The sequence below is a fragment of the Aspergillus chevalieri genome, chromosome 7 (assembly GCF_016861735.1).
Source record: "Aspergillus chevalieri M1 DNA, chromosome 7, nearly complete sequence".
Lineage (NCBI taxonomy): Eukaryota > Fungi > Ascomycota > Eurotiomycetes > Eurotiales > Aspergillaceae > Aspergillus > Aspergillus chevalieri.
This window is the reverse complement of record NC_057368.1, coordinates 1,283,346-1,305,073: the sequence shown is the minus strand read 5'-3', so window position 1 is coordinate 1,305,073 and position 21,728 is coordinate 1,283,346. Positions and strand designations below refer to the sequence as shown.

The window sequence follows — 21,728 nt, the reverse complement described above, 5'->3', positions numbered from 1 at the left end:
AATGAGCGGCGTATGTACGTAGTTATGTAAGTTTCCCCGTATTGAGTTAACCGCGATAACCATAACCTTGGGTGAATTGGAATTGGTTACCTTTTACTATGGTACCATTAGTTTTGCTATTATACAAGTGCTCTGATATGTAGACGTACTCCTCCTACTCCCGCACGACTAAGCGCTCGCGTCGACTGAGCGTGTTTCAGAATGAATACGCTTATCAGCTTGGAATGCGCTGATGTCGTCATAGGCCGCCAAGAACGGGTCGGTCGGGCGTCTATTGAATCTTGATATCATATAGTCTATCCGAGTCCCAGCACTATTGTCCTTTAGATCGGGAAAACTCTGGAATACCGGGATATCGGTAACTATGCCAATATTTCTCTTCAATGGGGTATCTAGTCGAGATCAGAAAGACCCATGCTTTTTTTTCCCGACAGAACTCACGACATTAAAACGGACGGCGTTTGAAGGACTATAAAAAGAAGACCGAACTAGTCCTAATCGGTACTAAGCCGGCACCTCCGCCCGGAGTCGATCTTGCCGACCACATGTTCCTGGTCTCGTTGTAAGCGTACGTAGCCTGAGGTTATTGGAATGGAATATGCACATTAATATTGTGAGATCAGACGATGCGATGCATGATGACAGATATTATTCTGTACAGTATTTCATTTTCACAAGCGATATCCCCTTGACTCCACTCTGTAGCTGTATACACAAATACCCGTATCATCGTAAGCGTATTGGAGCTGTGACCAGAGTAGATCGCTTACCTAATCAAGTTTAGTGCCACCAGCACGTGCCCCAATCGCCTCCCCGTCTGGCTTCGTTTCTACCTCCTCTCTCAGTCTCTCTTCTCTTTCTCTCTCCCTTCTTCGTTTTTGACTATTTTCAAAGACTAAAATTCTATCGCTTCCCAATCTCAATTCGTCGATTCGTCCATTCCCTGCATTAAACACCAACAAGGCGTGCATTATCGTCTGTCGCACGCCTGTCTAACACTCCCTTGCCCCGATTCGACCGAGTGCGATCTCTCCTTCTCCTCTTTCTCCTCTCCTTCAGAGCCGCCCCCTCTCCCCATTTGCTATCCCTCGCCGTCTCCTCTTCGCTTGTCGCTGTCTGATCCCTCTCGGAATAATTTGTTATAATTCTCGCATCGCCTCGTATCTGCAGCGTTCAATCCGTCGCGACTCAATGCTCCTTATTCCGATCGGTTAGATACTCTGCGCGCTGGTGGGGACGTTGCGTCAAATCTGTTACATGCATGGAAGCCAGCATTCCTTTTGTTCGTTGGACATTTTGACGGCTAAAGAGACGGTATCGGTGTGGTGTATAAATCACCTATAATAAGCTACACCTTGCGGCCTATTTTCCGTCTATACTCACCTTCTCTTGTTCTTCACTACTACCAACCCTATTCATCATGGCTGAGTATGTTAATTTGTCTTTCCTTCCCTGTCTTTCCTTCATTGTGTCCAACGAGTTCAAATCGCTAATTCTCATGGTCAGTCTAATCGCTTTCCACACCTATTATTCACGTCACAGTTTCCTTTCACCATCCACGATGATTTCACGACCAAACAACCACAGACGATCGCTCTCGTCTGGTAACCGATCCCCATCTCCCGACCGGGCCGTCACAAGGGCCAAGTCGACGGATGGTCTGTCCAGATTCGAATCCAAAAAGCCGGCACCGGCTGTCCGGTCAACGAGTGTAGGAAATTTCACAGATAGTGGTTTCAGCACGCTGAAGGATCCAAGACTTGCAGCCCCAGTGGAGGAGTCGGAAGAGTTATCACCGGCCTCTCATCATCCTGACTTGAATGATGAGGTCGCTGCTCTGAGTATAAAGCTTGTTCAGGCTATCAACAACCAAACCACCCTCGATGACACCCTGGTCGCTACCCGCCAAGAACTGGAACAGGCTCAGGCCATGGTACAAACACTGGAGCTCGAGAATGAGAAGTATCGGCGAGACATCGACCAGGAAGTCTTGATCAGAAAGGCCGATTCGGATCAGGAAATTTCACGTTTACAAGATGCTTTGGCGGAAGAGAAAGCACAGCGGGCAGCCGTCGAAAAGGGCAAGAAGACCATTGAGCAAGAGCTCGAGACTCTTACCGCTGCTCTTTTCGAGGAAGCTAATAAGGTAATTTCATTCTTGTCCCTCTTATGCTGTTGTGCGATCGGTCTAACTAACTCTATCTAGATGGTCGCTGCTGCTAAGCTTGAGCGGGAAGAAATAGAAAAGAAAAATGAGCAACTTCGCGCTCAGGTCAAAGACACCGAATATCTCCTTGCGTCGCATCAAGATCAACTAGCAGAATTGAAAGCTGTCATGCAGGGTATGAACGCTGCGAAGGATGACACCGATACTCGCACGATCGCGTCCACCGCCCCCTCGTCACCAGCTGCACGCCGTCAGTCGCTGCAAGGGATGGTCAAGAAGAACCAGGAAACCGCACAACTTCCGGATCAAGACCAACCCGCACAACCGTTTGAGGACATCTTACCGGGTCCATCTACCAGCTTCCCACATTTGGTCAAGACTGTGTGCCGGACGGACCACCAAGCATTTGAGGATTTTCGTGATTTGTTTTACGTGCCGCAGTCAAGGCCCCCCAGCCGGGCGCCCAGCGGATCGTACAGTGGTCTCAATGTAATGAGCCTCGCCAATTTTGGTAGTGGGAGTTTTGGGTCAACATCTTCGTCACCGTCCAAATCGCAAACTCATTCTCCCAGCGGGAGTATGTCTTCTCCGCAGCCCGGAAGTTCTCACTCACCATTGAAGGAAAAGCGGTTTTACAAGAGAGCCCTCGTTGAAGATATTGAACCCACTCTCAGGCTCGATCTAGCTCCAGGAATTTCGTGGCTTACGCGGCGTACGGTCATAAATGGTATTTGTGAGGGCAGTTTGTTGGTTGAGCCGATGCCACCAACAGGGAGGGACCCTTGCTCAATGTGTGGCGAGCGTAGGACCGCACCTGAGTACCAACGGTGTCACCGTTTCCGAACCTCCGATAGTGAGGCCGCCCAACGATACCCATTATGTTCGCTCTGTCTGGAGAGGATGCGTTCATGTTGCGAGTTTACCGGATACCTTCGTCTTATCCTTGACGGACATGTCCGAGCCGGCGATTCCGAAGAGGAAAAGGATGTCTGGGAGGAAACCGTTCGTCTACGGGAAAGAATGTTCTGGTCTCGTGTTGGCGCCGGCGTTGTTCCCTTGCATTCCCAAGCCAGTGCCCCTGTGAATGGTTTGACGGGCGCGCAATTCGATGGTCCTCAACCGTCGATACTCGAGAGTACGGGCGTGCAGACCGATGCAGAGAATGATTACCATGAATATTACAATGATGACAGCGATTACGACAGAGCGTCTGTGTACGAGGATCCTTTTGTATCTGCCGGCTCCGCATCTCCCGCGAGCACTGCGTATTCGGGCATGAATGCCGATCAGCCGGAGCGGCTGGACTTGGGACAAGAGATCTATGAGCCTACCGTTGAGCAGGTCACTGTCTCTGCAGCCATCCAATCTCCTAAGTCTGGAGAAAGTGATGCACCAATCAAACAATTAACGACGCAAACTGTTGAGCCGGTTATCGAAAAGGAGACCGCTTGAACTGGATGACGGACAATGATCTGTCCCACGCAGACGATGAATTCTAGCGTTCATGATGATTACTATTCCTCGCGCTTCGGCCTTTCTCATTGTTTCTCGTTTTACAAAGCTTTATACCATTTTGTTCTCGACATGTCCGCTTCAATAATCCTTTTCGATCCACGTTGCTTTCACGTTCTTTCGATTCGGTTTTCGATTCTGTATCTTTTCGATCAGCGACATGTTGCATGTATTACTACGGTTTCATCTCTATAACCTGTATAGTATGGGTTTCTTTTTAATTGTCTGGTGAGGTTCTGAAATTGGGATCGTTGGCAAAGGCCGCATTTGATGCTGTGGATTCCTCCAGCAGCCTTCTGACGTTCTTTATTGCTTATAATGCATGGTCATCATCGGTGACACTCTGGGTTTCTATTAATTACTTGTACCTGCCACGGGTTGATTCCGGTGCGCATAAAATGGATGCATTCTTCTGCTTAAAGTGGTTATGACTGTTATTAGAACTTAATGTACATAATACTTAATAGAATTAAGATACGCGATCATCTAGATGTATCAAGCCTGGTCCATTCGAACAAAGATAAAGTACGATCAGACTAAGATAAGGTTTCAGTCAGATCGTTTATGAAGAATGACGCGCCCAAGACAATTGTCTTGTCTCTTAGCTAACATCTTCCATCCATCAACCTTCATAGTTTCTTTCATAATCGGTATTTCTCTTGTTAATACTGCGATGGCCGGCAGCCATGGTCCGAACCGCCCAAACCGCCCAAACCGCCGGGAAAGCTGCTCCTGGCCTAGTTGGTCGGCGTTGGGTTCAACGCGGATACGTCGATCATCAAAGCAAACCCGTGGTTCTTGGAAAATCCATCTCTGAAGAAGAAGATTTTACTCATCAAGAGGGTGAAGCACGTTTTATAATGCAGATACAGTTCTATTCCCCTTCAGGAGAGTGATTATGGCAAAATTGATGGATATCTTTCTAAGTCCGATCCGTTTCGGACGCCAAAATTCGAAGTCTACTCCTATCGCCTGCATGGCTATGAAATTTGCCCCGAGGTCTGGGAGCTTGAGGTCATTTCAAAGACGTACCAAGAGCGTCTAGACCCTGACGTTATGGAAACTATCTCCAATATCATGGGTTCCGATCGTGATTATGAGCTCGATTATGGACTGGACGAGGATAAGGGACAGACATCGCCATCGCCATCTGATGATTCCCGCCATATCATGAATGCCTTGACGCAGCAGATACAAGGTCTGTCCCTGGATTCCTTTCATCTTACTCAAGGTCCCGGGCCCAAGACAGTGACAATCACAAATAGGACTCCAAGATCTTCAGGGGATTGTGATCTTTAGTACATCGTCTATGCTCCTTTTTGGGCAATATCTAGGACTCTACAGACCTTCTATAAACCACTGTGCGCCTCGTCACCGCAATCATTATTGCTCATTTCCTGCCAAGAAAACAGTATATTTCCGGTTTCGCGTGCCAGGCTATTCGCAGTTGTGCTCGACCGGCCATCCTCCATCACCAAACTAGGTGCTGTTTATCAAAGTTACCTCTGACTACTCGCCAGATGGTGATGATGATGAGCATTGGATGGAAGTTCGGCGCAGTGCAGGAATTCCTGAGGTAGCAAGAAGGTTGGCAGTGCTAGCCGTGGAAGAGCACCAAGCTGGTGTTGCCGACACTCGCGAGGTCCTATCACCAGAGGAGCATAGTGCAGTGTGGTCTGCAGCTTCCGAGTCTTATAAGGAATCCAGAATTGTTTTAGGCAGGATGGTGATTAATGGCCCTACTTCTCGGTTGAATTTTCGAAAGTCATAGGATTGAGCAGCCTTCAAACAACTCATCCTCATCTTCCGGAATTGTCTGAATAATGGCTTATTCACCGGCTCGCAGCCAGGAATCTGAGTCACAAGATCAGTTGATTTGATGTGTACATAATCCATGTCTTGATTCAGATATCGCGTATAAGATGGTGAAGATGAATGAGCTCTAGATGTAAGCCACAAGGCATATGGAACCAGCAGGCCCAGTTTCCAAACTGGAAAAACTCAAGTTATAAAATTTCAGAGAAATCAATTGAAAGACTAAAAATACACCAAATCTAACAAGACGGCCAATTCCATAAAAACAAGCTAGTGAACATACCAGGATGTATCCAGGACAGAAAAACAAATCCAAACTCCAATGACAAATGAAAAAAAAAATGAAAAGTGAACCAAAAACCGCGCTAAATACGTAGAAATCAAAAACCAAGACACCAATCCATCTTTCTCATATATTCATCTCATTTAGTTCTGGCCGTCATCGTTGCTGTTGTCGTCGTCACCAATGTTTTGGGTAGGGTCGACGTTGAAGACAGGGTTCAGCTCGATGTGGTGGTGGTGGTGGCGTCCCCTGCCACCGCGGGGGTCCCGGCGAGCAATGTTGCCGTCCTGGTTGTTCTCGTCGGGGTTTTGTTCTTGCTCTTGCTCCTGGGTGGGGTCGGGGAGGTTGATCTCGGGGTCGATGGAGATCTCATGGCCGGGTTCGTTGTCAGGGTCGTTGTCGGGCTGGTTGCTGGGCTCGTTGGGGTGGTTCGAAGGGGTGGGCTGAGGGTGAGCGGAGGAGGAAGCGTGGTTGGAGGGAGTAGGCTGAGCATGCTGGGTGGTGGTGGGCTTGGAAGTCGGCTTGGGGATGCTGCTAGGCTTGTCATTGGGCTTGGGAGAGTTGCTGGGCTTGTTGGCGGGCTTGTTGGCGGGCTTGCTGGGTCTGCTGTGCTTCTTGCGCTTGGAGAGGTCGCGGCGAGCGGGAGCGGGAGGTGCCTCTCCTTCGGGGTTCTCAGGGTTTTGGGGAGCCTCCTGCTCCTCCGCGGGATCCTGAGCGGGGTCCTGAGCAGGGTCTTGAGGATCTTGAGTGGGATCAGGAAGGTTGATTTCGGGGTTGAATTCGATGTTGTGAGAGGGGCCGCTAGGCTCATCTGTCTCAGCGGGATTGTTGGGTCCAGCGGGCTCGTTGGGGTGAGCGGGCTGACTGGGATGAGCGGGTTGACTGGGGTGAGCGGACTGGCTGGGAACCGGTTGACTGGGGTGAGCCGGCTTGTTGGTGGCGGGCTTGTTGGTGAGAGTGGGCTTGTTGGTAGCCGGATGGCTAGGCTGAGGAGTCTTGGAAGGCTTAGCGCTGTTCTGAGACTTCGGGGTGGTCTTGTTGTTGTGGTTGATGTGGTTGTTATTGTTGTTGTGGTTGCGACCCTGTCCCCGGCCCCTACCCCGTCCCCTACCCCGGCGCTCAATCCCACCATTCGTCTCGACGCCATTCACCTCATCCATAGATCCCTGGGTGGTTGTGGGTAGCACTGTATCGAGTGTTAGTTATCGAATGCCTCGAGCCCTACCCGAAATCAAAACCTACCGGCATTCTCATCTCGCTTCACAGCTCCAGCTTCAGGGGTCTGAATCGGAGTTCCAATGTGATAGTGAATGCTCGAATCAGCCAAAGACTGTCCGTTGGGAGGGATAGCGGCACCAGAGGCGCCGTGGAAGCCGGAAAGGGCAGCGGCGAAGATGAAAAGCGAAGCAGATGCACGCATCGTGATGATAAGAAAGGCAAATTTTATCAAGGCTTGTTGTAGTAGAGTTGTTTTATTGCTTTGTTGATTTGTTGCTGTTGATGATGAAGCTCGATGGGAGAACCCGGGCCCTCTATTTATGTCCTTCTTGATTATGCTATTTCGACAAGTTGAAGTCGACAAGGCTCTTTTCTCTATCCAGCCCCATTGCCGTCACGCCTTCTCTGTGTAAAGAGACGCCCGATGTTGTCAAGGATAAGTGCACATCACGGGCCAAGGCATATCTTGCTAGAAAATCATGGGCTAAATACACGTTCAATCTCATGCATGTGGTATAGAATACCATCTCCACAAGCGGTTGGAAGAAGCATCTTACGCTGTAATCCTTTGAAAGCCTAACTTGACAGTAGCGTGGTCTGGCTGTTTTGGCCCCAGACTAGAGCCTCAATCTTTCAGATCACCAGGGCCATTTTGCGTGGCAGTTCTTATCAATCTAATTTATCGGGTTAAGATCGCAGGGCTGTGTTTTTGATTCGGAATTATACGGCTGTCTTAGCGTACTTTGTAGAGTATAGCTGCCACAGATAAATTAATCCGCCTTGTGGTCATCAATTACCCCTGAAAGCCTAGAAATAACAAATGGAATGCGCCTGATCGACTGAACCGCCACACCAAGAAGAACAAAGTACTGGACTATACCGAGAGTGGTTTAGTTCCCGTGGAAGTAGGCTAACCATTCTGTCGGAGCATCTATCTACCAATCATATACTTTAAAGGAGCCCATGACAGCGGAACAAGCCCCACAATCGGATTCCTTTTCCGGATTCATTTGCGTCGATTTTTTCGAACTCATACACTGAATTCGAGCAGATTTCCCGCGAAATCTCTTGCGAAAAATCGGTTTGGATATTCAAATCCAGACGGGCCTTTATTGTCAGCATATTTTTAATCAATAGTAATGAGAGGAAAAGAGGACGTACCAGAAATTTTCTCCCCAGGCTTATCAACATGCATTGGAGCCGCAGCATCACCCTTCAAATGATGCTCCCAGAGACGCTGTCGCAAAGCTTGTAGAGCTTCCATCGATTCGATGCGAAAACAAGGGTGTCGCGTCGAATCGGGCTCATTTGTACCGAATGCGACGTGGATTTGTTGTGGTTTGGGGTCATCTGTCAAGTTGAACCTGCATGTTGCATATTTATAGCTATCAGATATTGTTATGAACATGATAAAAGTAGTGGCACGTACCAGGCAATAGTGCCTTTTTGGCGCTCGGGAACCGGCGCAGCGTAGAGACCGAGTGTTCCTCCGTAGAAGGTGTAGGCTTGGTCCAGGGTCCCCGGAGGGACGAGGAGGTTGATGTGTGCGAGGCCGGTGATCATCTTGTAGTGTATAGTACTTTGCAGGTGATGATAATGTGGTTGGTTTAGTTTGTGTTGGTGATTCGGCACGTCTATATATTTGTGTGCCCCGCCTTCCCCGCATCGATATTTGTGGAATCCTTGAGAAATTTAAAACCAACAGAGCCTCTTCGCGATTGCCCATCTGACTCACTTGATATAAAAAAGAAAAGGGAAATTCATCCCGTTCGAGTATCATAACGGATAATGTGAATTGAATGCCGACGGGAAAGGGATTCCGGTATACCGAGCGAATTCAGATGCCGAGGATGAGTATATATATATATATATATGTACTTTTTTTTCCGCCTATGGAAACCATAATTATTCATTTGCTAGGCGGAGAATGGTTTCGCATGTTTGCCTATTACCTTATTACCACTAGGCCTCGGCCTCCTGATTTCCAACATGATCGCTGAGGACATCACCATACGAGTTTGGAAATGTATTATGCACCCAACAGCTTTCATCGGAAGACGGGTTTGTGACTTAGAAGTCTCTCATTTTCTATCCTAGATCAAGAATTCCTTGGACCTCCGAGCCACATCCCTCAAGAACAAAGTTTTCGTTCTCCCCAGGCACTTCAAGATGTGCCTTTTGAATATCCAACCAGGCGACTTGGACAAAAGTCGGTCAATGTTAAAGTACACATATTTCCAGTCCAGTGCTTAAGCAGATGGAAGCGGTTCCTCTAGTAGAAAATCCTTGACACAGCGCCCTCGCCAGCATCCATGTGGAATAGATAATCATGGCTGACCCCAGCTCCAACTCTTATAGGAAAGACGCCACAGCTGGATATTTTAAGGAGCTCACAGAGGCCGCGACGAAAGTCTAGCCATTGTTTGCACAGGTTTCGACGGTTGCAGAGTGGGAAAGCACTCTTTCGGGAGATGCCATTGGGATGAAGATATAGGTAGCCAGGTGAACAAATGGCAGGTTCTGTTTCATTCCAACTACATCTTATATAGCAATGCCGTACGAGAGGAAGGCCTTGGTGCCGGTTGCGCCAATGAGGAGATCCTTTAGCACTTGTGTTTATTTTTGAGCTGGGCCCGATGCCTTTGAAATGAGATTGAATATAAATGAACTGTTGCCGAGGGATGCCAGCCTTCTCTATCGGCTTTCATAACTAACGTTGAAGAACACCGATTTGTCATCGATAATTTGCGGAGGAGCTCCCTACAACCTCATCATGCTACAACAACTCAACAAGTGACTAGGGATACTGCTTGCTGCCATCTCCATTAGGCGAAGTGTCTTAGGCAAATGGCGCGATGTCCTGCTCATTGTTTCCGCAGTGAACGGACCACTTGACATCCGTACTTGGTAATCAGCATCAAAACATCATGAGACCCGGAACTGCCCTGAGCCGACAAAGAATCCTGCAGGAGTAATGTTGGAGCCTCCGCATAGATCAGCCACCAGAAGAGGACGAATGAGAGCCCGGTGAAACTAATCCGATGTCAAATCCAAGACGGAAATAGAAACAATGTGAGGGTACCTGCGAACTATGATTGAGCCCTCTGCGCGTTTGTGCCTGCCTGCATTCGGGGGAGGGGGGTTGTCTTCGCTTCTCTTCCTTATTTATGCCTTTTGGTTTATGCTGCCATCGTCTGACTTCCTATCTACAGGACAATCATGTTGTCGATAAGTCTACTGGGAGCCTATATGGCAGTGGCAATGCCAATTGCTATCCTCATCAACGTGGCCTATCAATTGATCTTTCATCGATGGAACAAAACCCAACCACCTTTGGTATTTCATTGGATCCTCTTCCTGGGAAGTACCATCAGTTATGGCATTGACCCGTACAAGTTCTTCTTTGACTGCCAGGAGAAGGTGAGTTGAGATGCAATCGGACATTACCAAATTTGAACCTGGCTAACGAGTATTTCTCAATAGTATGGCGACCTCTTCACCTTCATCCTTCTCGGGCAGAGAACTACCGTCTACCTGGGAGTCCAAGGCAACGAGTTCATCCTCAACGGCAAGCTTAAAGACGTCAACGCAGAGGAAGTCTACAGCCCTCTGACAACGCCGGTCTTTGGCTCGGACGTTGTATATGACTGTCCTAACGCCAAGTTAATGGAACAGAAGAAGTTCATCAAGTTCGGTCTCACACAGTCAGCGCTGGAGTCTCATATCCCCCTCATCGAGAAGGAAGTCCTCGAGTACCTTGACACTTCGCCATATTTTCAAGGTTTTTCCGGCCGGGTGAACATCTCTGCTGCTATGGCTGAGATCACGATTTTCACGGCTGCGCGTGCTCTGCAAGGCGAGGAAGTTCGATCCAAACTCACGGCAGAATTTGCGGATCTCTATCACGATTTGGATAAAGGGTTTAGCCCTATAAACTTCATGTTGCCCTGGGCGCCATTGCCTCACAATAACAAACGGGACGCTGCTCATGCGCGTATGAGGGCTATCTACACTGATATCATCAATGATCGCCGTCACGGTGAGAAAGGACACAATATTACCCAAACGTCTGACATGATCTCGAACCTGATGAACTGCACGTACAAAACCGGACAGCCCATTCCTGACAAAGAGATTGCCCATATTATGATCACCTTGCTGATGGCCGGCCAGCATTCATCCTCATCCATCGGTTCATGGATCATGCTGCGACTAGCCGCTCATCCAGAAGTCATTGAGGAGCTCTACCAGGAACAGCTGGCGAACCTTAACCGCGATGGGCAAAAACTCCCTCCTCTCCGGTACCAGGACCTCGGCCGTCTTCCTCTGCATCAAAATGTCATTCGTGAAACACTCCGTCTCCACTCATCCATCCATTCCTTGATGCGCAAAGTGAAGAACCCCCTTCACGTCGCAGGGACGCCCTACATCATCCCAACCAGCCACGTCCTCCTCGCTTCCCCCGGGGTAACCGCTCTCAGCGACTACTACTTCCCCAACGCGAACAAGTGGGATCCTCACCGTTGGGACAAGGGCAACCAGAGAGACGACAATGATGATGTGAATGGAGAGGTAGTCGACTACGGCTATGGCGCCGTTTCCAAGGGTACATCTAGCCCTTACCTCCCATTCGGAGCGGGCCGTCACCGGTGCATTGGAGAGAAATTTGCATATGTCAACCTTGGAGTCATCATGGCAACGATAGTGCGGCATGTTCGGTTCTTCAATGTGGATGGGAAGAAGGGTGTACCGGGGACGGATTACTCCTCGTTGTTTTCGGGACCTGTGAAGCCGGCGGTTATTGGTTGGGAGAGGCGTGATGATCAGCCTAAGATATGAGAAGCAAGGCTTGTTCTGTGCTACCATTGTGTTCTGTATTCATTATAAGATGCACTTAATAGTTAACGAACGAGTTGATTGGGATCCATTTTCGGCCCGAGCCGTGACTCCACCGTTTTCTACCATATTAGCCGCGTTTATGCAGGTACAGTACCTCAGGCAATTGCCATTCAAAATCCAGACTTTGCGGTTTGTGAAGGGGGAATAGGGTTAAATTGGGTACGAAAAGGGGTTGATATGCTGAGACTGCTATCCGCGGTACGAGAGCCTCGATATACAAAAGTTGACGAACTAAAGCATATCAATTGGTATCACTTTCACACCCGCTTTCAATTGAAGATTTAGAGTATTATACAATAAACCAAAGGTGAATTAGGCCCCAACTCCCAAGTCGAACGCCGCAAAAATGGTCCGTCCCAATTCAAAATCATTGCTTGTATCGCTCATGGAGATGTCTAATCTGGTCCTCGACATTCATGTTCTGTGGATGCGGCGGTGCTCCAGACGGTCCAACCATTGGTTGCATAGGTGCCATTCCCGGAACACCATCAGCACCAGGCGCTGGCGGCGCTCCGGTGGCCATGCGCTTTCTCCGGGCTTCCTCTTCAGGATCCGCAGCGCCAGGAAGAACAGACGAGTCGAAGACATCGCCACGCTGGCTTGCAAGACGCTTGAGGTTGTTGTAGACATCTGTTGTGGACAGGTTGGTCGTCGCGCTGCGGGATTCGGCCTTGGCGCGCTGTTCTTTCCAGCGCGGGTCGAGCAGTTCGATACGCATGTGTTGATCCAGTTCGGCCACGGGAATCTGCTGATGACAGTTGGGACACAGCGCGGTTGGCCCGGCGTTGTTGAGTCGGCGGGCTTGGGCACGGGGCACGTAGTCCGACCGAATGCGCATCGGTTGCTGGGCGTGCCTGGGACCAGTTGGTGGCGCTGCAGCCTGCTGCGCTTGAAACGCGGCTCGTTGCTCTTCCTCTTGAGTGGCGGCAGCAGCCGCAGCCGGCACTGGCATGGGTTGAATTGGTTGTTGAGGGAGTACCGGTCCGGCCGGTTGCACGGCTGGTACTGGTTCGGGCTGCACTGGGTAAGCGTTGTAGTATGTCGGTTCCTCTAGGTCTGTAGGCATAGCCTCTTCGATTCGCATGGGATTGAGAGAAATCATAGCCTTCTGTTCTAGAGAAGCAGATTGAAGGTCGTTCAGCGATGTCGGTGGAGGAAGCTCCGCCTGGTCATCGGCCTCGGTAAAAAGTACAGTTTCCACAACCACAAAGTCATGCCAATCGATTTGCGCATAGGCAATGCGCTCTTGTTCTTCCTCCTCTTCCCTCTTCTGCTTCTGTTGCTCCTGGTATTTCACCCATTCCGCCCGTTGCTTGGCCCGGTCCAAGATGTGAAATTTGTTTTTAACATTGTATTCCAGCTCCAGCAACCTCTTCTTCTCAGATGTGGCCTCATCAATTCCTTCTTGCCGTAATAAGATCGTATATTGGTCGACTAGGCGGGTAAAGAACTGATAGAGACTGTGTTGTGGCCGCAAGAAATCAAACTGGAAATTTCTGGCTTCGCGTTGCGACAGCGCGGTCATGAAAGATTTTCCTCTCTTGGCGACATATAGAGCGGTAAGTTTGACGACTTCCAAATCTTGCGCGTTGATTATAGGCATCCGAGCAGAGAAGTAGAATCCCGGTGGCTCTGCTGGTCCCTTACGCTCCTCCGGTTCAGGTGCCGCCACAGCCTCCCCTGGTCGCCCTGCTGCAACAGCTGTCCCTCTGCCCTCTTTGATCTCCACAAGGCGCCACTGGTAGAACGGCGCGTATGCATCACTCGGGTTCAGGAATGAGAACTTGGGGTTACTTCGTTCCTTTTCGCGGACGCGATCTAAAGGACAACATAATGTGAGCTAGACTGACCCGTGAGAGCGTCGATGGAAAAAGCTATCCACACGTACCTTCGAAAACAAACCCATTCCGAGACACGTATCCCGCAGTTTTTTCGACAATAGCTATTTCATCTTATCAGCGCTGGTCAGTCGCATTAAGGGAAGCTTGGTCACTTACCTCGAATATCCTTCGGGGGCAAAACCACGCCTTCAGGTGGCTTGCTCACCTCTTCCGGTGGCATCGGGGTATTGCCATTTGTCGTAGAAGCCATCTTAACAAACTGCCTGGCTGATGGTGGACAACAGTGATTCGTCTTGCGACAGTCGAGTCTTTTCGCCCTTTGACCTCATGGTCACGGGTCTTGGCGCGGACACGGCGCTTATACGATACACGCGCGTTTGATAGCCGCTGAAGTTCTTATTGGCTGGCTTCGATAAGTACTGACGGTATGACAGGAGAACTGAAAGAACCGGTTCAGGGCGAATTCATTCAGAAATTGGGGTTGATTCAACTGTCAGTCTATCAGGCGTAATCCATTACAATCCTTTGTGCTCCTTCTGCCTTCTCCTTCTCTCCAATTCCGGCTTGCGACGATCTGGCCTTAAGCGGATTCTCTGCTCTGACGCTTTCGACCATCACCTCCTAATTCGTCCCACACGTGTCTCCGATCCCCCTCAACGGCGTCTTTTTCTTTTGCTATCTTTTTTTCTTCTTGATTTTTGAACTTCTTGCTTTGTCATGGCGAATCGCGTCTTGCTTCAATACTCTCATTAATTGACATCTTCTTTTGTGCTGTCTGCTTTAGTGCCGGACGGTTGAGAGCTCCCCTGGTGCTGGAGCCTACTATCTGCCAACCTCTCATCCTTCCTTTTCTACCTCGACAATTTCTTATTCTCCTTCCTTTCTATACCAATCGCTCACTAACGTACTGATCGACCTGCTCTGTGAAATCTCCCAAAGATGATGACCCGATCCCGGGACACCCTGGAGGTGAAACCTCTACCAAAGTCCGGGCGCTCACCCAGTCGCTCTCCTAATTCCAGGAGTCGCAAGAAGGAATCGGCAGGAAGCTCGAGCTATGCATCGGATGGCGTTACGGATAATAACATCTTCGCATTGCCTACAAAGGACTACCGGGTCCTCGCGTTTATTACAATAGTTGCGGCGGTGGTCCGTTTGTTCAGAATCTACCAGCCCTCCAGCGTTGTTTTCGATGAGGTCCAGTATGTCTCTAATAATGCTTGATTTGACGTACATGACCGCGCTTTGCTGATACGGATTGAAACAGCTTCGGTGGTTTCGCGTCGAAATACATCAAAGGCCGTTTCTTTATGGACGTGCACCCCCCGCTTGCCAAACTTCTTCTTACGCTTGCAGGATGGCTCGGTGGTTTTGATGGGAACTTCGACTTTAAGGACATTGGCAAAGACTATCTTGAGCCCGCCGTTCCCTATGTTGCTATGCGTATGCTTCCGGCGGTTATGGGTGTGCTTACTGTGCCATTGCTGTTCCTGACCCTTAGGGCATCCGGATGCCACATCACGAGCGCCGCGATGGGTGCGGGAGTTTTGATTTTCGAAAATGCCCTCGTCACGCAATCCCGCTTGATCCTCCTTGATGCGCCTTTGGTCTTTTTCACTGCACTCACAGCATTGTCATTTACTTGCTTTACCAACCAGCAAGAGCAAGGGCCGTCGCACGCCTTCGGTGGGCTATGGTGGTTCTGGCTTGCTTCCACTGGTCTATGCTTGGGTGCGACCTTGAGCGTCAAGTGGGTTGGACTTTTTACAGTTGCCTGGGTTGGTTCCCTTACAATTCTTCAACTGTGGGTGCTCCTTGGCGATACAAGAACCGTTACCCCCCGCGTTTGGTTTAAACATTTTTTCGCCCGGGTTTTTTGTCTTATTATCATCCCCATCGGATTCTATTGCGGAATGTTCGCTATTCATTTCCTGTGCTTGGTGAATCCAGGAGATGGAGATGGTTTCATGTCGTCTGAATTTCAGGCAACGCTGAACTCTAAATCGATGCAAGACGTCCCTGCAGACGTTGTGTACGGTTCTCGGGTCACCCTTCGCCATGTGAACACCCAGGGTGGATATCTGCATTCCCACCCGCACATGTTCCCCACCGGAAGCAAGCAGCAGCAGATTACTCTGTATCCGCACAAAGACGAAAACAACATTTTCGTGCTCGAAAATCAGACCCAGCCTCTTGGTCCTTATGGAGAAGTCCCCGGGATTTTTGCGTGGGATAACATCACTGCTGAGAACATCTACGATGGTGCGGTTCTCCGGTTGTACCACCCGATCACTCACAGAAGACTCCACTCGCACGACGAACGACCTCCTGTAACTGATGTGGACTGGCAATTCGAAGTCTCTGCTTATGGATTTGAGGGATTCGCTGGCGATGCGAATGACCTCTTCCGAGTTGACATCGTCAAATCCGCATCCCAGGGTGAAGAGGCCAAGAAACGGTTGCGGACCATTGAAACCAAGTTCCGACTTATTCATATTATGACTGGCTGTGTCTTGTTCTCCCACAAGGTCAAACTGCCTGAATGGGGTTGGGGTCAACAGGAAGTGACCTGCGCCAGAGGTGGCAGCTTGCCCAACAGCCTCTGGTACATTGAGTCGAACGCCCACCCCATGCTTCCCGCAGATACAGAAAAAGTCAACTACAAACACCCTGGCTTCTTGGGTAAGTTCTGGGAGCTTCAAAAGGTGATGTGGACCACCAACGCTGGCTTGACCGAATCCCACAACTGGGATTCTCGTCCCCCGTCGTGGCCAACGCTGCTGCGCGGGATCAACTTCTGGGGCAAAGACCACCGCCAGATCTACCTTCTTGGTAACCCATTCATCTGGTGGTCATCGACAGTCGCAATTGTAATTTACATCGTCTTCAAGGGTATCTCAATCATTCGGTGGCAGCGACACTGCGGTGACTACCGCAATGTCAACTTCAAGCGATTCGACTATGAGATTGGCACCAACGTGCTTGGATGGTTCTTCCACTACTTCCCATTCTTCCTCATGGCCCGTCAACTATTTCTTCATCACTACCTCCCGGCGCTTTACTTTGCTATTCTTGCGCTCACCCAAGAAATCGATTTCCTTGCAAACCGTATCAAGAGCTTGGGTCTGCCTTCCAAGCCAGTGATTGGCAAGCTGTTGATGGGCGTCTTCCTTACTTTGAGTATTTTCACATTCACGCTCTACTCCCCGCTTGTCTACGGTAATCCCTGGACGCAGGACGCCTGCAGGAAAGTGAAGCTCTTGGGCTCCTGGGATTTTGACTGCAACACCTTCCACACCGACGTAAGTCCTCCAGCATAGACAAAATTCCCGCGACGGAGATCCTAGGCGCATCGTATCGCAACGACTGACAAGGAGGGATTAGCTCAACCATTACGTTACTCAGTACGTGGGCAAGGCCGCTGCCGTACCAACAACCCAGCAGCAGGCGCCTCCCATACAAGTTCCTCCCGTCCAGGCTCCCCCAGCACAAGCCGCTCTTGTCCAGGAGCCTCCCGCTGAGCAAGCCCCCGCGCAGCAGCAACCTCAGGAAGAGGTGAAGGAAGCCGCCTCTGAGGTAGAGGACCCATCTGCCAACGTCACCCCTGAGGCTCTACCATCCATACGGGGCAAAAAGGCACGAGTGGAATTCCGGGACCAGAACGGCAACGTCCTGCCCGAATCCCTTGTCGCGCAACTCCAACAGGATGGTAAAGTTTCCGTTGAGACCCGGTACGAGTATCGATCCCGCCTAGCCAATGGCCACGAGGTAGATGTCGTGGATGGTAAAGTCAAGGTTGCCCCCCCGCATCCGGATGTGCAAGGCTCAAACCCGGAGACCGCCGAGAACAAGGAAAAACACCAACCGGTGGAAGATATCCCGGCTCCTATTGCTGAGGAAAGCTCGGTTGCAGTTAAAGAGTCCGGCTCGCCTGAGCCTAAGCCGGCCAGTGAGGGGAACGAGGCCACTGACTGATTGATCTGAGGGAATAAGGGAGCATGTATAACGAGCTGTTGTCAATTCTTCTTTTTCATTTACTTCTCTTCGATTATATCTTATTTAAAGCCTCTTTCCATGGGCGTTGGCAAAGTCAAATTTCATTATTCATTCTTGATATGTAAAAATTTATGGCAGTATTTAGATTTACTTTCTAATCTTCATCTTCTTCCCCCCTCTCCATATGAGAGGAGTATATCGGAGTAATAGTCCGCAGTCGGGACAGATCATGCAATGAAAGAACTCGATCAATCTTCATCAAAAGCAAAATATGCACAAGTCACCTACGCACGAAAAACTCATCCCCAAACTGTAACGTTTGCCGGTAAATCTAGTGTACAGCAATCGACATCAGGAGCGCCCCAGCTCCAGCTTCAGCTCCAACTCTATGCTCGGACTCACACTCAATTGCGGATCTAGTAGTCCCACTCCTCCTTGCCGAGCTTGTTGAAGCGCTCGTGAAGGTCCTAACATCGTGTCAGTAAGCATGTCCTGTCCGTCTGCAGCGATTTCCAATATGCTTGTTATTTTCGTTGTCATACCTCAGGAAGAGTGACCTTGGGAACGATGACGGTGTTCATGGCGCTGGGAGCGTTCCGGAGAGGCTGGGAGGTGTCACCGTGAGGATGGTACTGGTACTTGCAGACCTTACCGTCCTCCTCAGCAGCATGCCAAGGCATAGCGCTCTGGCCGATGCGGACGTTGCTCTCGGAGGTGACAGAAGTGGGCTTGCGGCCGAAGTACCTATACAAAGGGAAAGAAATTTGTCGTTAGTGATTATGTTGGTTTGTATTGCGAATCGTGGAGGAATTAGTCGCATTGCAGCGGGCTTTGCTGCCATTGTGGGGGAGGCGAGACAAGAAAAAATAAGAACGGGGATTATTCACCATCCAGCGATCAGGAAAGCACCGGACATGACACCGAGGAGGACCTGTATCTCAATTAGTCCAAGTGTTCAGGAATATAATCGCAATGTCCAATGGGGCGTACGTAGAGCTCGGGGTCACGTTTGGGGGCCTTCTCGAGGTCGGCCTCCTCCATCTTGGAGGCACTGTAGAAGCGGCGCGGAGGAGCGCGGAGGATGGACTGACGGGCAAAAGCCCGGCGGGAAGCCATAGCAGCGATCGAAGACATTTTTGAGAAGTTATCTCAAGCGTTGTTGTCGCGAGGGAACAGCAGGGTTGGGTATCGCGAGAAGAACCGAAACTTGGGGGATGATGTTGCCGGCGCATCATCAGGTGACATCCCGTTGGCCGGTGGGCAATTGGTGGCGCTGAGTCAGCATGGTTTGCGCCGGGCTTCAATAATTCAAGATTTAACAGAACCACGTCTGTCGGGCTGCTGTCTCCGGGGATTTCGTGCGTTGTTTGTCTGTCTGTCATTATTAAGAATTGATGATTCGCCAACGTCTCAGCAATCGTGATGTGAGAGTTGTCTGACACTGACTGTGTTGTGCTCTGCCATTTTTCAGTCTTTGCCTTCCGAGAAGTTTGTATGTATCTCTTCCCAGGGGCGTCATTTTGCCTTCGCCTGAGGGGGCAATACTTTCAACTCAGGCTAATCGCTACTCAGGATCTTACATTATTCAGTCTTTTGGTCTTTTATTCTTATTCTTTCGCTCTCTTTTATTGTTACCTTATTATTTTGTCGGATCCATACCCCTTGTCACTCCTTGACGTCTCCTTATTTGCGACCACTGGCTTCTTCGAATTGTACCGCGCTCTTTTCCGTCTCGCGAGTAAAAGCACTATGATCCTGTGATTTTCTCAGTACCGAGACATACAGATACGTATATCTTCAGGAAAAATGGCGGACAACCGCGGACCGGGCGATGCGATAAACCTCCCTTCTTCGCAACATGCGTTAGGACTCCCCCGTCCGCCGTCCGTCGGGGGTATCTCTTCTCGAGCGACGGATATAATCTCGGAGGATGGCGAACAATCACAGTCCTTCACCGGTGCATCCTCGCAGCCACCGCGATCGCAACCCTCCGTATCGCGACGAGGCCCCCCACCGGCTAGAAGTTCGATTGCAGCATCCAGCCACGTCGCCAGCAGGCCCGGCAGCTCTGCCAGCCGTATTAGCAGAACGCACATTCCGTCATTGACTGCGCAAGGGTTCTTTCGTCCCATGTCCTCGCAACGACTACAGGCACATCGCGGACGGCCTATGACCAAGGAGACATTCGCGTCCGCATCCACTGATGACTGGAATGACCGGGCAAGCCAGAAGAGACGCAGTTTGGTGTCAAATAGCACGCACCATCAAGGATCGCTCCCACCGGTCGAGCATGAAGCTCCCCCGTCGCGCGGTACGGAGTTTACGGATCCGATCATCCCAGACCGAACGAACTCTGCAAGCCCTACTGGGAATATGACAGCACGAAGTCTGGGGGAAAGTGCTAGACTTCTGCACGAACGCGAACGGATACAACAAAAGACACCACCTCAGCAGCTCAACTTGCCAGCGGCGAATTATAGGTTTCCTGAGCCCCACGATCAACCGCAAAAGTCACCTCTCTCCTTCCTGTCCATGCAGGACAAGCCCCATCCCCATGATTGTCGCGACAACGGAGCTCATGAACGGCTGTCCTCGAACGCCTCGTCCCGCAGATCGATTGAGAAGCAAGGCCAGAAACCAGCTAAGAGTCATTTGGGCAAAAATTATGAATATTTTATGGGTAACACGATTTTCTTTGCTCGAGGGAGGTTCCAAAATTCCCGAGACAAGCCTATCAATATCGCGACTGGGATTCTCGTGGTTGTGCCTTCTGCACTGTTCTTCGCGTACTCTGCGCCTTGGTTATGGCACAACATTTCACCGGCAATTCCAATTTTATTTGCGTACGTCTTCTGCGTGTGCTTTTCATCATTCGTGCACGCTTCTGTCGTGGACCCTGGCGTCATCCCGCGCAATCTTCACCCGATGCCACCACCGGATCCCACTGATGATCCGTTGGCGATTGGTCCACCGACGAATGATTGGGTCATGGTCAAGTTGGCAACTTCAGAAGTGGCCGCAATGGATGTGCCAGTAAAATACTGCAGGACCTGCAATATTTGGCGGCCTCCACGCTGCTACCACTGCCGGGTTTGCGACAACTGTGTTGAGACTCTGGACCATCACTGTGTCTGGCTCAACAACTGTGTCGGTCGCCGTAACTACCGGTACTTCTTTACTTTTGTCAGCTATTCGACAATACTCGCGTTCTTCCTACTTGGCGCTAGTCTGGCGCACATTCTGGTGTATCGAGAGCGCGAGGGCATCTCGTTTGGCTCTGCAATCGATACCTTGCGGGTGCCCTGGGCCATGGTGATCTACGGAGCATTGGCCGGTCCCTATCCGGCTTCTTTATGGGCATACCATCTTTTCTTGGTTGGACGCGGTGAGACAACACGAGAGTACTTGAATTCACACAAGTTTGTCAAGGCAGACCGTCACCGGCCGTTTACTCAGGGCAATGTTATCACGAACTGGATATCAGTTTTTTTCCGGCCCCGTCCACCAACGTACATGGAATTCAAGCGGCCATACGAAGCAGGTGACCAGCGCTTGAGCAATGAGAAACGGAAGTATCGGAAACCGGATCTCGAGGCTCAGACTGGCATCGAAATGCAGCAAGTTCCTGCTGAGCAGCAGGGTTAATATCAGCAATGTCGATATCTCTTGTTTTCCTTCTCTGTTTGTTTTAGTTGATTCATTCGACATATCGGTCATTTCAATTCATATTTCATTGGATTCTTGTGGTCACAATACCTTCCTTTACTGTTTCATTCCGGCTTCATTACGTGATACTCATATGTACACGCACTTTCCTCCCTAATTCTTCGGCAGCACTTTGGCAATTATCTTTTATTTTGTATGATTCTCCAACTGATATACTTCCTTCACATGTTCATCTACTTTTTTTTCCTGTTTGAGATATCTTTGTTTGGTGTTGGATTGGTTCTGATTTACGCAACATGAGGAACATGTATGATAGCTACACTTCCGGTAC

The 21,728-nt window shown here is 49.9% G+C and overlaps 8 protein-coding genes across 8 annotated transcripts; 4 read left to right on the top strand and 4 right to left on the bottom strand.

Annotated features, from left to right (window-relative positions):
* Positions 1–1,420: 1,420 nt before the first annotated feature.
* SEC2 (guanine nucleotide exchange factor SEC2) lies at positions 1,421–3,619 on the top strand (the record flags this gene model as incomplete). The annotated part of the gene is made up of 3 exons (XM_043282774.1): positions 1,421–1,428; positions 1,507–2,146; positions 2,207–3,619. 3 exons carry the CDS (start codon positions 1,421–1,423, stop codon positions 3,617–3,619), a joined length of 2,061 nt encoding a protein of 686 aa, XP_043140120.1.
* A 2,301-nt stretch (positions 3,620–5,920) lies between these two features.
* Positions 5,921–7,197, bottom strand: ACHE_70440S (uncharacterized protein; the record flags this gene model as incomplete). Its single annotated transcript, XM_043282773.1, has 2 exons — positions 5,921–6,963; positions 7,020–7,197. The coding sequence occupies 2 exons, from the start codon at positions 7,195–7,197 to the stop codon at positions 5,921–5,923; spliced, it is 1,221 nt and encodes a 406-aa protein (XP_043140119.1).
* An 828-nt stretch (positions 7,198–8,025) lies between these two features.
* On the bottom strand, positions 8,026–8,558 carry ACHE_70439S (putative glyoxalase family protein; the record flags this gene model as incomplete). The annotated part of the gene is made up of 3 exons (XM_043282772.1): positions 8,026–8,102; positions 8,157–8,359; positions 8,425–8,558. 3 exons carry the CDS (start codon positions 8,556–8,558, stop codon positions 8,026–8,028), a joined length of 414 nt encoding a protein of 137 aa, XP_043140118.1.
* Positions 8,559–10,214: 1,656 nt separating this feature from the next.
* Positions 10,215–11,834, top strand: ERG11_2 (cytochrome P450; the record flags this gene model as incomplete). The annotated part of the gene is made up of 2 exons (XM_043282771.1): positions 10,215–10,415; positions 10,479–11,834. The coding sequence occupies 2 exons, from the start codon at positions 10,215–10,217 to the stop codon at positions 11,832–11,834; spliced, it is 1,557 nt and encodes a 518-aa protein (XP_043140117.1).
* A 427-nt stretch (positions 11,835–12,261) lies between these two features.
* Positions 12,262–13,985, bottom strand: PRP21 (putative pre-mRNA splicing factor; the record flags this gene model as incomplete). Its single annotated transcript, XM_043282770.1, has 3 exons — positions 12,262–13,712; positions 13,783–13,836; positions 13,892–13,985. 3 exons carry the CDS (start codon positions 13,983–13,985, stop codon positions 12,262–12,264), a joined length of 1,599 nt encoding a protein of 532 aa, XP_043140116.1.
* A 689-nt stretch (positions 13,986–14,674) lies between these two features.
* Positions 14,675–17,710, top strand: pmt1 (protein mannosyltransferase 1; the record flags this gene model as incomplete). The annotated part of the gene is made up of 3 exons (XM_043282769.1): positions 14,675–14,937; positions 15,003–17,037; positions 17,120–17,710. 3 exons carry the CDS (start codon positions 14,675–14,677, stop codon positions 17,708–17,710), a joined length of 2,889 nt encoding a protein of 962 aa, XP_043140115.1.
* A 437-nt stretch (positions 17,711–18,147) lies between these two features.
* Positions 18,148–18,865, bottom strand: ACHE_70435S (uncharacterized protein; the record flags this gene model as incomplete). Its single annotated transcript, XM_043282768.1, has 4 exons — positions 18,148–18,198; positions 18,274–18,475; positions 18,619–18,662; positions 18,722–18,865. The coding sequence occupies 4 exons, from the start codon at positions 18,863–18,865 to the stop codon at positions 18,148–18,150; spliced, it is 441 nt and encodes a 146-aa protein (XP_043140114.1).
* A 672-nt stretch (positions 18,866–19,537) lies between these two features.
* On the top strand, positions 19,538–21,376 carry erf2 (palmitoyltransferase ERF2; the record flags this gene model as incomplete). The annotated part of the gene is made up of 1 exon (XM_043282767.1): positions 19,538–21,376. One exon carries the CDS (start codon positions 19,538–19,540, stop codon positions 21,374–21,376), a length of 1,839 nt encoding a protein of 612 aa, XP_043140113.1.
* Between the last annotated feature and the right edge of the window lie 352 nt (positions 21,377–21,728).